General features: G+C 44.1%; 1 protein-coding gene across 1 annotated transcript in view; it reads left to right on the forward strand.

Annotated features, from left to right (window-relative positions):
* SERINC1 (serine incorporator 1) overlaps positions 1-16,079 on the forward strand; it is a gene marked incomplete at its 5' end in the record, with an annotated part of 787,452 nt that overhangs the window by 391,548 nt on the left and 379,825 nt on the right. The window contains 1 exon segment of the mRNA XM_044073769.1: positions 945-1,035. Within this exon segment, the coding sequence (XP_043929704.1) occupies positions 945-1,035 (91 nt within the window).

Consider the following 16,079-nt stretch of genomic DNA (forward strand, 5'->3'; position numbering starts at 1 on the left):
TGTCCTTCTGTTCTCTACGCTGCTGTATAGTTTCCCACCCAACCTTCCCCCTCACACTTGCCTGACTGCTGGAGTAAACACTCCGTAGCCACTGATTCCAGCAGCAATAATTTGAGGAATGTACTTGCTGACATCCACTTTATACCAGATGTCCGTTTGCGACCAACATCCACAGGGAGAGACACGGGACATCACACGCACCCTAGGGGTAGCATTTAACTTTTGTGTAATGGCCGGACGTACGAGAGTTCACGAGAGGCAAACTCCCTTGTGTTATGGATACAGCAAGATGTAGAAGAGAAGGATATCTAAAGTTATGGTAAGTTCTTACACAGCAATACTTTCCTGTAACATGGAACTCTGGTAGAGAGAGACTACCAAGGCACAAGCACTGTCGCTGGAATTTGTAGGTATGCACACATGCACGAATGTGCACATGAACAACACACACTCACATGCCAACACAGTGTCCAGCACTACATGCTTTCTAGACATTCACAAAGAAAAAGGAAAGGTTTGGGAATAAACAAAAAAGGTCTCCTAACCCTTGGTTGGTTGATAAATGCAGCTCATGTCTGTAGTTGGGCATCAGGAGTTGGGAGGAAGAATAAAGCAATGGTTGATGGGGTATTGATGAACAAGGGTTACAGTAGTGGGAACATGGGGCCCTAGGATAAAAAAAAATGTGGATGTGGAGATTCTCCTCATTTACTCTTTCACAGTGGTGATATTGTGGACCTCAGAAATGAGCATGCATTTGATGAATATTTTGTAGCTTGACGAGCACTGTCTGCATTTGTTGGACTTGATGTGTGATTGAACATATCAGAACTATACTATAACTAGGTTTGCATTTTATGATGTCACATTTGATTTTTTAAGGAGTTAATCTGGGTTTAAAACATTTTATTTTAATGTTTTATTGCTTCTCTTCGCATCCCTAGGAATCACAACCAAGATCTGGTCTGCTACAGTCTTCAATCATCACTCTTTATACCATGTATCTGACATGGTCTGCTATGACCAATGAACCAGGTATTAACATGACAGTATATTACTTAAAGTTGTTGTGTGGAATATAATTGGTAAATTGTAGTCAAATGAAAGGTTGTTTCCTTCATGTACAGATGCTGTTATCTACAGAGGGCCCATCAGGAATGGGAGGATAATTTAGACATTTAGTCAAATAACCTGCACATGAAAGTTGACAGTAGGTGACCATTTAGGATTCAGTGCCAAACTGAATGTTAATAGTGGTTGGACTATGTAATACGCTACTAGAAAGGTGTGCGAGTGTGTGTGAGAAATCTACTCTAAATTCTTGAAGCTTCCAAGTCAGTATCATAAATGCTTAGCAAATATTCTTCTTAACTGACAGCTTGAGTACACAAGCTCTTGAACAACAGGCAGATGAGATAGCACAGTGACAAAAATTAATCAAAATTAAAAAAAAAAAAAAGTTTGTGTTTTTGCAGTGAGGTAAGATCACCCTTACACACTGTAAGCACTTTGTTATTCTCACTGTATGAAGTCACTGCATCTCAGAGAAAGAATGACAAGTATTAGGCAGCAAAACACCTGTCTTGCTCTTTCTGCAGGGGTCTGCAAGCTGTGAAGAAAAACAAAGCAAATTACAAGGTCTAAAGTACTAAATCTCTGAAGTGAGCAACAAACCATGAGCATCTGCCAGCTCAAGTAACTGTGCGTAAGGAACGATGATCCATGCAGTTAAGAATTTGTAGGGTTGTTCAAAACATCATCTCTTTCTTTCTCTAAGGATGACAACAGTGGGAAAGAGTTTTGCTGTGTGTGCATTGACAGAACCAAATATATTAGGCAGTCTTATCATTTTTTGTCCTTTATGCAGGGAAAACTGAGTTATCCTTAGATGAAACAGACTGTTAGTGCGTATGTGAGTGCATTACATTTAAAGTACAAGAAAGCAATTTTGACTGGGGAAGGTTGGACCTATTCAGTCAGATCAGTAGCTGCTGCTGCCTTCTTCAAGAATGCACCTTCCTAAAGTATCTGTAAGACTGGTCACATGGACCCCAATTCACACAGTTTCTAAACACTTGTAATTTGGAAGTGCAATCAAGAAGAAGAGCTGAATTTTGCTTTGACTGCACTACAGGGGATGTTTAAATTCCACCCATTTTGAGGACCCAAGGATCTTTTTCCAATTCACTGTTGCAGTATCTATAGCATGTGAGATCCCCTGCTAAAGGCAGCCCAACATACAGCCAGTATAACAAAGCTTTTAGTTTGCCATAAGGTATGCCGTATGTCACACGTGTGCTTCTCACATATAATGTAGGGCCATAAAGGTGACATCCAGACATACCATCCTCAGAGCTTCTTTGTCCCTACTCTGAACGCCATCTCTGATTGTTCGTGTCATCGCCTAAGTCATTGTTGGTTACCTTGCCATTGAGATAAGTGCCCCGTTGGGGTTTTTTGCTCATCTTTTGTTGCTTTTGTTTATCGGATTTCATGTAATCCAGTGAGGGTTATTGCCAGTGTGAGAGATGGATTCCACATAAAGACTGTCACGAGCAGTGCTTATTTTGTTTATGGTCTTCTCATGATCATACATCCTGCAATATTTGTCAAGCCTTTGTACCCAAGACCTTATGCAGTCATCTTTCCTCCCTCACTATTTAGAAAGCCAGCAGCTCAAGCTTTTAGTGAAAGATGCTATGGAGGGTACTTCTTAGCCTGAGAGTAAGCAGTCTTCGAAGAAAGCCAAAAATGTTAGGTTGGATTCTTTGGCTGTGCCTCCTACATGGGACAGCTTACTCAAGACTGATGAAAGCCTGGAGGTTCACCCAGTTTTTGGGTTAGATTCCTCTGCCGTGACCGTTTTGGAGGCCAGCAAGGATCCGGCTGTTCAGAAGTCCTAGGAGGCCTTGCAGGGGGAACCACAGCTGATTATTACTGAAGTGCCTGGGGGGGGGGGTCCTCAGATTGTGCCTGGGGGGGGGGGGTCCTCAGATTTTGGTGAGGAAGGGAGTCCCGACTACTATTACTAAGTGTAGACCGACGTTGAAGCCTTCTGCATTTCATAAGCTGGACGTACCCTTAAAAAAGAAGCAAAAGACAAAACCTGTTTCTTCTGCTCCCAAGGACCCTCAAAGTGAATGGCAAAATTTTACACAGGGCTTATTTAATGCCCTTATGGCTTTGAAGCCTCCTTTGGGGGGGTCTCTGTTCCAGCTCCTCCTTGGTCATTTCCCCCTCAAAAGATATAGGGATCAGGATTCCTTTGAAAAAGAAGTAGAGGATTCGGATGAGGGATCCTTGGCCTGTTCTACCCAGATTCCTTCCCCTCTAGAGTACTGTTCTGAAGAAGAGGATTCTACTAGTCCTTGAATCTCCTTTTGAGGAGATTTCTTTTGGGGATACCATTGCTAGGATGATGGAGTTTTTTTTTAAATGGGATTGTTCCCAGATGTCTCAAGTGCCGAGGAGATATTACGAGCTCCTTCCAATGGAGTCTCCTAGACCCCGCTGCTCTACTGGATGCTTTTTCTTCTGTTTCTCAGGCTCTGGATTCTCAGCCCCCTGCTCCTAAGAAACCAGACCAGTTTTATGAAGTGCCCAGTGATTGTAAATTCCTTTGCGTGTGTCCATCTGCTGACCCTTCAGTGGTCTCTGTGGATTCTGATAACCCTTCAAAATTATTACCCTCAGCTAAGCTTCTTCCTTCTGATGAGGACAGCAGGGCCATTGAAAGGCTGGATAAGAAAGTTTATACTTCAGCCACCGTAGCCTTTCAGACTGTTAATTCTCAGACTCGTATGACTAGCTATGTTTTGGCTGTCCTTTCTCAGGCATGTCAGGTAATTTCTGACCTTCCTGATTTTGAGGGTAAGATTTCTGCCTTGTCTTTGTTAGGGGATTCTTCGGTAGCTCGCCATTCCATCAGTTGTAGTTATGATGCAGCAGATGCTTCCTCTAGGGCTGCTGCTTCAGGATCTGTTCTGAAGAGATGTTCTTGGCTACGGCTTCAGCCTCTGCCTGATGATATTAATGCTAAGTTCATGGATGCTGCTGGTGACAACAAATGTTTGTTTGGTGCTGCTACTTTGTTCAAGTCCCTGCAGTAGAAAGGCAAGAAGTTACAGGATCTGAAACATATTTTTGTTTCACCTGTACCTACGTTCCAAAGGAACTATCCTACTAAGCCAGCTTTTGTTCAGAGGCAGTCTTGTCCTCCTCCTAAAGGTAAAAAAGGTGGTAGGGAGGGCTGCTCAGGCTAAATCTACTCAGACGACTTCTCAGAAGCCACTTTTTCCTGAAGAACCAGGTGCTGTTTGACTACCAGACTGTTCCCATTCCTTTTTCTCTTAGTGTTTCTGTCTCTTCCTGTTTGGTTAAGCATAACCCAAGATTCTTGGGTTCTTTCCATCATTTGCCAAGGGTATTTCATGGTTTGGAAATCCCCCACCTCCCTTAATTGGCATTCCTCAGCCACCTCATCAACAGTTAAATTTATTTCCAGAGGTGCTTCAACAACTTTTGACTCGGGGGGGGGGGGGGGGGGATTATTCAAGAGGTTCCACCTGCTCAAAGGGAGGGGGGGAAGGATTTTATTCCTGAAAGAGGGAACTTGGAGGCCCATTCTGGATCTTTCTCACCTGAATACTTTTTTTTGAAGGTTCCTTTCAAATGTTATCCCTTCAGGCTTTGCTCCATTTGCTGCTTCCTCAAGGTTTTCTGGTTTCTTTGAATCTCAAGGATGCTTACCTCCATATCTCCATTCATCCCCTTTTCAGGAAGTTTTTATGTTTCTCTGTTGCTTCCTGTCATTTTCAGGTGTTCTTCATGTTTCACTGTTGCAGTCATCACACTTGAGTTATCTGCCAGCAGGTAGCCCTCAGTCGGCCCGAATACCAGAGTCTTGGGATTTCTGCGTCGGATGCTGTCGCTTCTTCCATGATGTCAGGTCGTCAGGGGTATAAAACATGCAGCTGATGCCATTACATCAGCTTTTCTTGCCGAGCGGAGCCCGAAGCGGAAGAAGTTCGTAAGTGCCGGTCGGCCGCTACCTGAAATTTTCGTTATTCGAGTTTCAGACCTGAAGTCTTCTAAAGCTAAGTACCCTGTTGGGGATCCTTTTTTCTTGCTCTAACCGATATCAGAAAAAATTAATAATTGTCTTGCCTGTGGAAAGCAAACACCTCAGAGATTTTCATTCTTACTGCGTCACCTGTTTAGACCCAGACCATGATGTTCCTTGCTGTCAGTTTTGTGCCCTATTCAACTCCCAAACTATTCGTCATTGGGCTATCTTTGTCACTATAAAGTCTTTCGCTCTCATTCTCTGTATTCCGAAATGGCTTTGGTTAAGCCATCCGACTACTGATCTTTCAAAAAAAATGTAAGGATAAAGACAGAGACAGACCACAGCCCCTAATGCCTGCTACTTTTGAGTCGCAGGCCTCTACCGAGACTCACGCGGTATGCCGCGAGATTCTCAGAGTATTGAACCCGTGGATGTCTCTCCCTTGGATGGGTCCAGAGCCACTGAGCAGGCACCGGCTTCTGTGGGTATTTTCAGGCCTCAGCATTTTTATATAAAACCGATGCCGGCTTCAAAAACATCTGTGTCAAAAGAAAAAAAATGACACATGAGCCACGTGCTCAGGCCCCTATGCCTAAAAAACAGATGATCAAAATGGCTGAGGACTTAATTGCCTTGATCAGGGGTTCCCAACCTTCTCCTGTTAAGAGGCCTAGGCAAGAGACTGATTGTGAATCTTCAGATCAGGTTTCCATTTCTTCTGATTCCTCTTCTGATCAGGAATTTTCTATTCCACCCTATGAGGATTCAGATGCAGAAGAATCCATCCCATCTGCATCTCCTCTTGCGGATTACTCTTTTGGAGAAACCTTGCATACTTTAAGGGAACATTTTCAATGGGAGAGTCAGGATTTCTCTGAATCAAAAAAGAGGCTTAGGGATTTTCTTCTTCTTCCTCAGCATAGGCCTTTGGCAATATCTCCTGTATTAGAGATTGTTGATGTGTTTTCGGAATCAAGCATGGCTCCTGATTCCCTACCTCCGGCTCCTAGTAAGCCAGACAGATATTACGGGGTTCCTGACTCCCACAAATTTCTATTCAAAAGTCCTGCTGCTGATCCTGAGACTATCTCACAGGGTCCCAAAGGTGTAAAGGCCTCTACAGCCAAAAATCCTACCCCCTCTGATAGAGATTCCAGGGCACTGGATAGATGGGGAAAGAAGGTTTATACGTCTGCAACCTTGGCAATTAGGGCCTTAAACTGCCAGTTTCATATGCTTAAATATCAACAGCATGATATGGGCTTATTGAAACAGAAAATGATGTTGATTTCTGATTCTTTATTTTCCACACAATTACAGGAATTATTGCATGCAGCAGAGCAGTTTGGAAAGCATACTTTGCAATATGGGTTTGATTCCTTGGAGGCCTCTTGCAGGGCCGCAGTTACTGGATCTGTGATTAGAAGGCATGCCTGGCTCAAGGAGCAAAATCCGCCTGATCATGTTAAAGCTAAATTGTTGGATGCCCCTTTACAGCATGATACTGTGTTTGGTAATAAGGCAGAAGAGGTTTTAAAGAAAATGTAAGACAAAGCTAAATATATGCAAACTGTAAAAGATTTCTTACAAGTGCAACCACCCATTTCTTACAAGTGCAACCACCCAGGTTCAGTAGGCACTGGCCTACTAAAAATTGGTACTTTCCTGTGTCCAACAGGGCCTCTCAAGGCAAATCCAGGCACTCAAAAGGCTCTAGGTACCAATTACAGGGTTCTTAATGACAGGGTTCTTACAGGTCAAAGCATTGGGGTGCCTCCACCTCCAAATCTGGAGGAAACAAAGCACAAGCATACAGAAAGCAGTCTCAATGACTTCCCTCTACCTTCACCAAGCACTTACCTTTTGGCAGCCCCCTTGGGGGGAAAATTAGCACTTCATGCTCAAAATTGGCAGTTAATTACCCAGGACAAGTGGGTATTAAACCTAGTATCCCAGAGGTACAGATTTCATTTCCATACTTTGCCAATTCCAAACGGTTGGCCAGATCTGCCACAAAATCAATGGGCAGAGGTTCAGAAACAAGTTATGTCCCTCATGGATATGGGGGCTATTCACCCAGTACCAGAACAGGAAAAAGGACAAGGTTTTTATTCAAGACTTTTCCTGGTACCCAGAAAAGACTATGCCTGGTGTCCAATACTGGACTTACCGATTTTGAACACGTTCCTGGACATTCCAAAATTCAAAATGCTGACTTTACAACAGCAACTGCCTATGCTAGGCAGGAACGCTTGGTTAGTGACTAGACTTAAAAGAGGCATACCTGCATATTCCAATCAGGGAATCGTGCAGAAGATACCTCCGCTTCAAGCCAGGTATTTTGCATTACCAATTCTCTGCAGCACTGCCCTTTGGCTTATCTACTGCGCCCAGGTCTTTACAAAGTGTCTGGCACCAGTAATTGCATTTTGCAGACGAAGCATACAAATTTCTCCTTACCTGGATGACTGTCTCCTTCAAGCAGAGAACAAGGACATTCTTCTTCAACATCTGGCATTTGTAAAAAGGCTTCTAACATGCCTAGGGTACACAATAAACGAAAAGAAATCCCAACTGGTACCCTCTCAAATAGTTGCATTCCTGGGTGCAAGCTTAACTGCCCAGATGGCTTACCTTACGCCAGACAAACAAAGGCAACTCCTGCATGGGACCTCAATTTTGTGCTGGAAAAACTCACCCTGCCTCCTTTTGAACCAGCAGCTACTGCGGATATAACATTTTTATCTAGGAAAACAGCTTTCCTCTTGGCAGTCACTTCAGCAAGAAGGGTTTCAGAATTGCAGGCTCTCATGGCTGTGGAGCCTTTTATTGCATTTTACCTGGACAGGGTGTCCCTCAGGACCAATCCTTCCTTTATGCCTAAGGTGGTATCCAGTGTGGCTCTTAACCAAACAATTCACCTGCCAACATTTTACCCAAACCAGAACAAGGGGGAGCGGATTCTGCATTCATTGGATGTACACAGACAACTAAGATTCTACTTAAACAGGACCAAATCTCTAAGAAAGTCTGAGCAACTACTGGTGGCATTTACTTCAGGATCAGAGGGGAAGGCTATATCAAAGCAGACTATTTCTTAGTGGGTAAGCCACTGCATTCGTTTCTGCTACTTGCACCATGGTAAACCTGTGCTCAAGGGGATCGAGTCACTTTCCACCAGGGCAGCCTCTACCTCAGCAGCCTTTCTCAGAGGAGTTCCAACCAAAGACATTTTAGAAGCTGCTACTTGGAGCTCTGTTCATACCTTCACAAAGCATTATCATTTGCCTCTCTTCTCCAAATCCAGGGCAGGCTTTGCCACTGCAGTTCTGCAGGGCCTTATAGCCACTCCTAATGCTATTTGGTTCTATCCTCCCATCCATAGCTTTGGGATTCTACCCAAATGTAATGACTGCAGCAGTGAAACATGAAGAACATAGTACAATTGTGTACACTTACCATAAATGTAGATGTTCGAGTGTATTCACTGTTGCAGTCCAGATTACCCACCCGCCATCCCTGTTTCCTATAACTTCTCTTTCCTTCACTTTATTCTAAAGCCTTTGTGGTGTATTTGCTTTTAGATGAAGGTAAAGTTTATATTGCTAATAGTGCATTTACATATATTGCTGTTTATTTTATATATATATATATATATATATATATATATATATATATATATATATATATATATATATATATATAATTTGCTCCCCATTTGGGGGGCACCTGACATCTGGGGCAAGAAAAACTGAATAAAATGGTGACCGGGTGCATGTTTTAGACCCCTGATGACCTGACATCATGGAAGAGGAGACAGCAACCGACGCAGGACCCAAGACTTTGTTATTCAGGCCGACTGAGGGCAACCTGACAGCAGATTACCCAAATGTAATTACTGCAACAGTGAATACACTCGAACATCTACATTTATGGTAAGTGTACAAAACTGTACTTTCCTGACTACTGGGTCAGCTCTAGGGGTTGTGTTGTCAAGATAATAGTTACCAGGGGTGACTGACTTTCCAAAGGATGCTGTTATGCATTTCTTGGCATTTAGTTTTAGTCCATGGCTCTGACACCAGCTGTTTCTGTCTCAGCCATTCCTGGAGAACATTTGAGTCGGTGTGAAATTCAGTGACCACTTCTAATTTGCAGGCATCTGAAAGTTTAGTCAGCCAGAGACTGTTGACATTGTCCTTGACTTCAGAGAAGTAAATGCCAAAAAAAGGAGCAGTCCAAGGACCGATCCCTGAGGAGACTCCCACTTATGACTGGTCTCTTTGTAGAGGTGGACTCCTTGATTCTAACCTCCTGGGTCTTGTCTGTGAGCCAGTTGGCTATCCACTGGTGATGTATGGGTTTGTACCCAACGTCTTGAGTTTGTCAACCATGCCTAAGTGCGGTATTGTGTCAGATGCCTTGGCTAGGTCAAGGTAGGCAGTGTGAATCATTTTGCCCTCACCCGTTGCTTTGGTGACCTCAAAGAAGTCCGCCAGGTTGAGTAGGCATGACTTGCTCTTGATGAAACCAAACTTGGTTGGGTCCAGTATCTGGAGGTTTACTATATCTCTGTTGATCATATCCTTAATTCTTTCCATGGCTTTACATATAAGACTAGTGAGACTTATGGGTCTGTAGTTTCCGGGTTCTGTAGATGACCCACCTTTGTGCAGAACTATGACTGCTGCTCTTCTCCGTTCATGAGGTACAAAGCCTGTTTGGAGGCTACAGTTAAATAGCAATTCCAGAGGGCTGATAGGTTATGTTTCATGCTGTTTAGAAGGCATCCTGGAATATTGTCTGGGCACATTGATGCAGTGTTCTTAGCCTTAGACAGTTAAGGACCTGTTCCCTAGTGATAGCAGGGGGAGTTGTATCTGATGTTTTTTCATGAGGGAAGGTGGAGGGACAGAGAGAGGAGTAAAGTTGGAACTGAATTTATTGGCCAGTAAGTTTGCTATATCTTCTGGCTCAGTATAGGTGGCTCCATTTGCAATGAGCTGTGCATACAATTGTACATTACCTTTGAGGTTGCAGACATAGCTAAAGAATGCCTTGTGGTTGTCCTTGGCCTGGGAGGCCAAATTTACCTCAAATTTGGCTATGTTCATCGTGTTGCACTGCTGCAGTCATTATACTTGGGTTATCCTGCCATCAGGCGGTTCCCCAGTCGGCCTGAGTTCCAAACTCTTGGTCCGGCATCGGTTGCTGTCGCCTCCTCCCTGAAATCAGTGCGACAGGGGTATATAAGATGCAGCCGATGCCATTTTCTTCAGTCTTTCTTGCCACGCTATGCCCAAACGAAAAGCAGTTTGCAAGTGCTGGTCGGCTGTCTCCTGAGATTTTCATTCCAAATCCAGAACCGAAGTCTTCTTCAAAGCTAAGTACCACGTTGGGGAACTTTTTCTTGCCTCAGACCGATGTCAGTAAAAGTTAATAACTGTATTTCTTGTGGGAAGCAAATACCTCATAAGGATTTCCATTCCTATTGTATCCCATGCCTAGGCCCTGACCACGACATCACTGGTTGTCGGTTTTGTGCTAGGTTTAACAAGCGCACTATTAAACGTCGGTTTGATTTTGCCCGACATTATTTTGGTAGAAAATTCAATTCTACCATGCCGTCAGAACTTCCGATGATCGGAATACACAAAAAGCGCAAAGACAAGGCTAGGCATCCGAGGCCCAAAACTGACGACAAAGCCTCTTCTAGGTCAGTCACCAGTTCTCCGGTTTTCAGCGAGGTGGCTTCGCAGCCCCTGACAACCGCTTCTGTAGAACCACAAGCCGCCTCTGCCTCCCATGTGGAGATGGCTGGGCCTTCGGATGCACAAGCCTACCGAGACTAACCTTTTAGAGGGATCCGGAGTAGCTGAGCAACCCACAGCTACAGAGTGTGTCTTCAGACCTACTCAGTTAAGCATTAAACCCTCAGCTAAGTCTAAGCCTCCTTTAAAGTCAAAGAAATAAATACAGCATTCTCCAGGACAGGCCTCCATGCCTAAGAAACAAATGCTCAAAATGGCCAAAGACCTAATCACTCTGATCAGGGGGTCCCATCCCCCTCCTGATAAAAGGCCTAGACAGGATGCAGACTATGACTCATCCGACCAGGTGTCCATCTCATCTGATTCATCCTCAGACCTAGGATACTCTTTTACCCCCTTATGAGGACTCTGATGCTGAGGAATCAATTCCATCAGCCTCACCGCCGGAGGACTACTCCTTTGGGGAAACCCTACATACCATGAGGGAGCATTTCCACTGGGAAGGCCAGGATTACTCAAAATCCAAGAAAAGGCTCAGAGACTTCCTTTTATTACCTCAACACAGACCCCTTGCTATTCCACCAGTGTTAGATATTGTGGATGATGTGTGTACTGAATCCAGCTTAAATCCTGATTCCTTACCTCCAGCCCCTGTTAAACCTGACAGATACTAGTCCCTGACTCACATAAATTTCTGTATAAAAGCCCTGTAGCTGACCCTGAAACTATTTATCAGGGACCCAAAGGAGTTAAGGCCTCATCAGCCAAGAATCCAGTTCCCTCTGACAGAGATTCCAGAGCATTAGACAGATGAGGAAAGAAAGTATATACGCCTGCAACTTTAGCAATGAGAGCCTTAAATTGCCAGTTTCACATGCTAAAATATCAGCAATTTTTACTCTCAGTTAAAACAAAAAATGCTTCCAGAATCAGATCCTCCTAATTTTAAAGAAATGCAGGATTTATTGCATGCAGCTGAACAAGTGGGAAAGCATACTTTGCAATGTGGTTTTGATTCTCTAGAGGCCTTCTGCAGAGCAGCATTTACAGGCTCTGTCATTAGAAGACATGCTTGGTTAAAAGAACATACGTTACCAGATCATGTTAAAGCGAAATTATTGGATGCACCTTTGCAGCAGGATGTGTTATTTGTAGTTAAGGCAGAAGAGGTATTAAAGAAAATGGAGGATAAGGCAAAATCTATGCAAACGGTGAAGGATTTCTTACAGGTTCAGCCTCCTAGATTTAGCAGAAACTGGCCAACTAAGAATTGGTCCTTTCCAATTACAGACAGACCTCAAAGGGGAAGATACAGACGTCCAAGAGGTAAAGGTCAAACACAAGGTCCTTACAGGCCTCGACAATGGGTTGCATCAGGCCAGAAAGAAGGGAAGACGGGCCCCAACCATATAAAAAGCAGCTCCAATGACTTCCCACTACAGCTGCCAAACAAATCCTTCTTGGCAGCCCCCTTGGGAGGAAAACTGGCACTCTTCTACCACAATTGGCAAATGATCACCAAAGACAAATGGGTTCTCAACATTGTATTTCAAGGTTACAGGTTCCACTTTCACACTCTGTCAAGGTTAAAAGGAATGCCAAATTTGCCACCAAATCAATGGGCAGAGGCTCAAAAACAAATTACAGCACTTATGGATATGAGAGCTATTCAAAAGGTACCATCACAGGAGCAAGGACAAGCATTTTACTCGACTCTTTCTGGTACCCAGAAAGGACAAAGCCTGGAGGCCCATTCTGGATCTTTCATCTCTAAACACTTACCTGGATATTCCGAAATTCAAAATGTTGACATTACAGCAGCTTTTTCCCATGCTGGGCAAGAAAGCTTGGCTCATGACTTTGGACCTCAAAGAGACATACCTGCATGTCCCTATCAGACAAAACTGCAGAAGATACCTCAGATTCATAGCTGGTTCAATGCACTACCAATTCTCTGCACTGCCCTTTGGCTTATCTACTGCGCCCAGGGTCTTCACAAAGTGCCTGGCACCAGTAATTGCATTTTGCAGACAGAAAGGAATTCAAATTTATCCGTACCTGGAAGACTGCCTGATTCAAGCAGAGAGCAAGGACATTCTTCTAAAGCATCTGGCGTTTGTAAAAAAGCTATTAAGTTGCCTGGGGTACACAGTAAACAAAAAGAAATCAAAACTAGTGCCGTCACAAGAGATTATATTCCTGGGTGCGCCAGCTTGATCACAACGGCCCAGATGGCTTACCTCACACCAGACAAACAAGGACAACTGACTCAGTACTTTCAATTGATGGCAACAAAGACCCAACTCCCTGCAAGAAAAATTCTGCAGGCCTTGGGTTACATGGCATCCTGCATACTACTAATTCCATATGCCAGACTGCATATGAGGAAACTACAATGGTACCTAAAGAATATATGGTCTCAACACTGTCAAAGTTTGGAAACAGTTATACCACTAATCCCTTGCCTTCAACAGGAGTTTCAGTGGTGGGCTCAAGCTTGTCACCTCAACAAGGGACAGCCTTTTACACAACCCACAGCCAGGCAAACACTGACAACAGATGCATCGGATTACGCCTGGGGAGCACACATGGCAGGCAAATGTATTCAGGGCACGTCGCCCGCAGAACAAAGTCATCTTCCCATCAATCAAAAAGAGATGCTAGCTGTACAAAATGCGCTTATAGCTTTCAAGGACCTGCTGCATCCAGGACAACTACTACTAAAGACAGACAGTACCACAGTTATGTGGTACATAAACAAGCAAGGGGGCACTCACTCCTACCCCCTATGCAGACAAGCTATGACCTTATGGAACAAGCTATAAACCTTCAAGTTCATCTGCAAGCGCAATTCCTGCCAGGAGAGAAAAACGCACTGGCAGACGACTTAAGCAGAAACATCATGGATCCCCACGAATGGGAGTTAAATCCACAAATATTCAGAATGATAACATAGAAATGGTGGAGCCCGGACATAGATCTGTTTGCATCCCCAATAAACTGCCAGCTACAAAAATTCTGCACAAGGAGTTACCATCCACAAGCATGGAAAGTGGATGCCCTCTCATTCAGCTGGGAGAACCTACAAGTATACGCTTTCCCACCACTACCTCTCCTGCCAAAGGTACTCATAAAAACAAGGCAGGAAGAGCCAAAGATGATCTTGATTGCACCAGACTGGCCATGCCAGCGCTGGTACCCAATCTTAAGGAGCTTAGCACAAGAACCACCCTGGATTTTGCCTCAAATCCCACATCTGCTGACTCAGCACAACAGACAAATACTACACAGCCAGCTAAAGACCTTAAACCTAGCTGCATGGAAGATTCCTTAGTCAAGCAAGCAATGCCACTCTCCAAAGCTGTTATGGATGTCATTCTGGAGGCCAGAAGGCCTAGTACCAGGAAAGCCTGTTCGGATAAGTGGAAGAGATTCTGTGCCTGGAACCAACCTCACAGCCTTGACCCTCTTGTCCCAAACCTTCCTCAGATACTACAATACTTAACTGAGATGCTGGACAAAGGACTCTCCTTCTCATCCATCAAGATCCATGCCTCTGCCATCTCTGCTCATTACAACAAGGATCCACCAATTTTCTCTAATCCTCTGTTAAAACAGTACCTCAGAGGGGCTAAAAACATAAGACCGCCCCGTAGAGCACCTACTCCAACTTGGGACCTCAACTTTGTTTTGGAGAAGCTAACTTTACCTCCTTTTGAGCCAGCCAACGCAGCAGAATTAAAATATATCTCTTGGAAAACTGCTCTGCTCCTGGCAATAACATCAGCACGAAGAGTTTCAGAATTACAGGCACTAATGGCAGTGGAAGCTTTTCCTCATTTTCCGCCAGGACAGGGTGTCCTTATGAACTAACCCTACTTTTATGCCAAAGGTGGTATCCAGTATGGCTCTAAACCAAACTATTCACCTGCCACCTTTTTATCCTAAACCCCAGAATAAAGGGGAGAGACTACTGCACTCTTTGGACATTCACAGGCAGTTACGCTTCTACTTGGACAAAACCAAAGCTTTCAGAAAATCTGAGCAATTATTGGTAGCATATGCTGCAGGAGCACAGGGAAAAGCCATTTCAAAACAGATTTCAAAATGGATAGGACATTGTATACGTTTCTGCTACACATACCATGGAAAACCTGTACCTAGCAGCATTAGATCTCACTCCACCAGGGCAACAGCCACTTCAACTGTCTTCCTCAGGGGAGTACCTACCAAGGATATTTTGGAAGCAGAAACTTGGAGTTCTGTACACACCTTCACCAAGCATTACCATCTGCCTCTATACTCTAAATCCAGAGCTGGCTTCGCCACTGCAGTGCTGCAGGGCCTTATAGCCACCCCCTAATGCCTTATAGGACCAACCACCCTTCCTCAACTTTGGGATTCTACCCAAGTGTAATGACTGCAGCAGTGTAACACGATGAACATAGTACAGTTTTGTACCTACCATAAATTTAGATGTTCGAGTGTATACACTGCTGCAGTCCATTTTACCCTCCCTCCTTCCCCTCTTACTGGCTGGTACGTACCTATGTCTTCTACCCTTAGTACTTATGGGGAGTATTTGCTGGTAGCTGTAAGTTGTTTTTTGCTTTTCTTATGTATGTTTTATTAGCAATTGGAATTGCCTACATATTTAGAGGCACCTGACATCTGGGGCAAGAAAAACTGAAGAAAATGGTGTCGGCTGCATCTTGTATACCCCTTTCACACTGACGTCAGGGAGGAGGCGACAACACCGACGCCGGACCAAGACTTTGGAACTCAGGCCAACTGGGGAACAGCCTGACGGCAGGATAACCCAAGTGTAATGACTGCAGCAGTGTATACACTCGAACATCTACATTTATGGTAGGTACAAAACTGTTCTTTGGTAGACTTTATTTCTCCTCCGAGTTGTTTAGTTTGAGAGTGCTTTTATCCTGATGGGTGCTGCACCTCCTAATTTTTGCCATGATTTTCTTCCTTGTGTTATACAGCCTGTTGATTGTGATCCAACCACAGTGGCTTGTTGTTTGAGTTAGTTCTTGTCGCTCATCTAGTGGTGATGTAATAGACTAGACTTCGTGAGTTCTGTTCAAGCAGCTGTATTATGTACAAGCATATCAGGACTGAGGGTTAATAACTTTAACTTAGGTAAACTTATATACAAACTAGCTGTTGCACTCCTACATGCCTGCCATCTGGCTGAGCTCTCAAAATGGCACTGAAGCTAGCACGTG

Source organism: Protopterus annectens, chromosome 1.part1 (genome assembly GCF_019279795.1).
Source record: "Protopterus annectens isolate FY-2018-M chromosome 1.part1, PAN1.0, whole genome shotgun sequence".
Classification (NCBI taxonomy): domain Eukaryota; kingdom Metazoa; phylum Chordata; order Ceratodontiformes; family Protopteridae; genus Protopterus; species Protopterus annectens.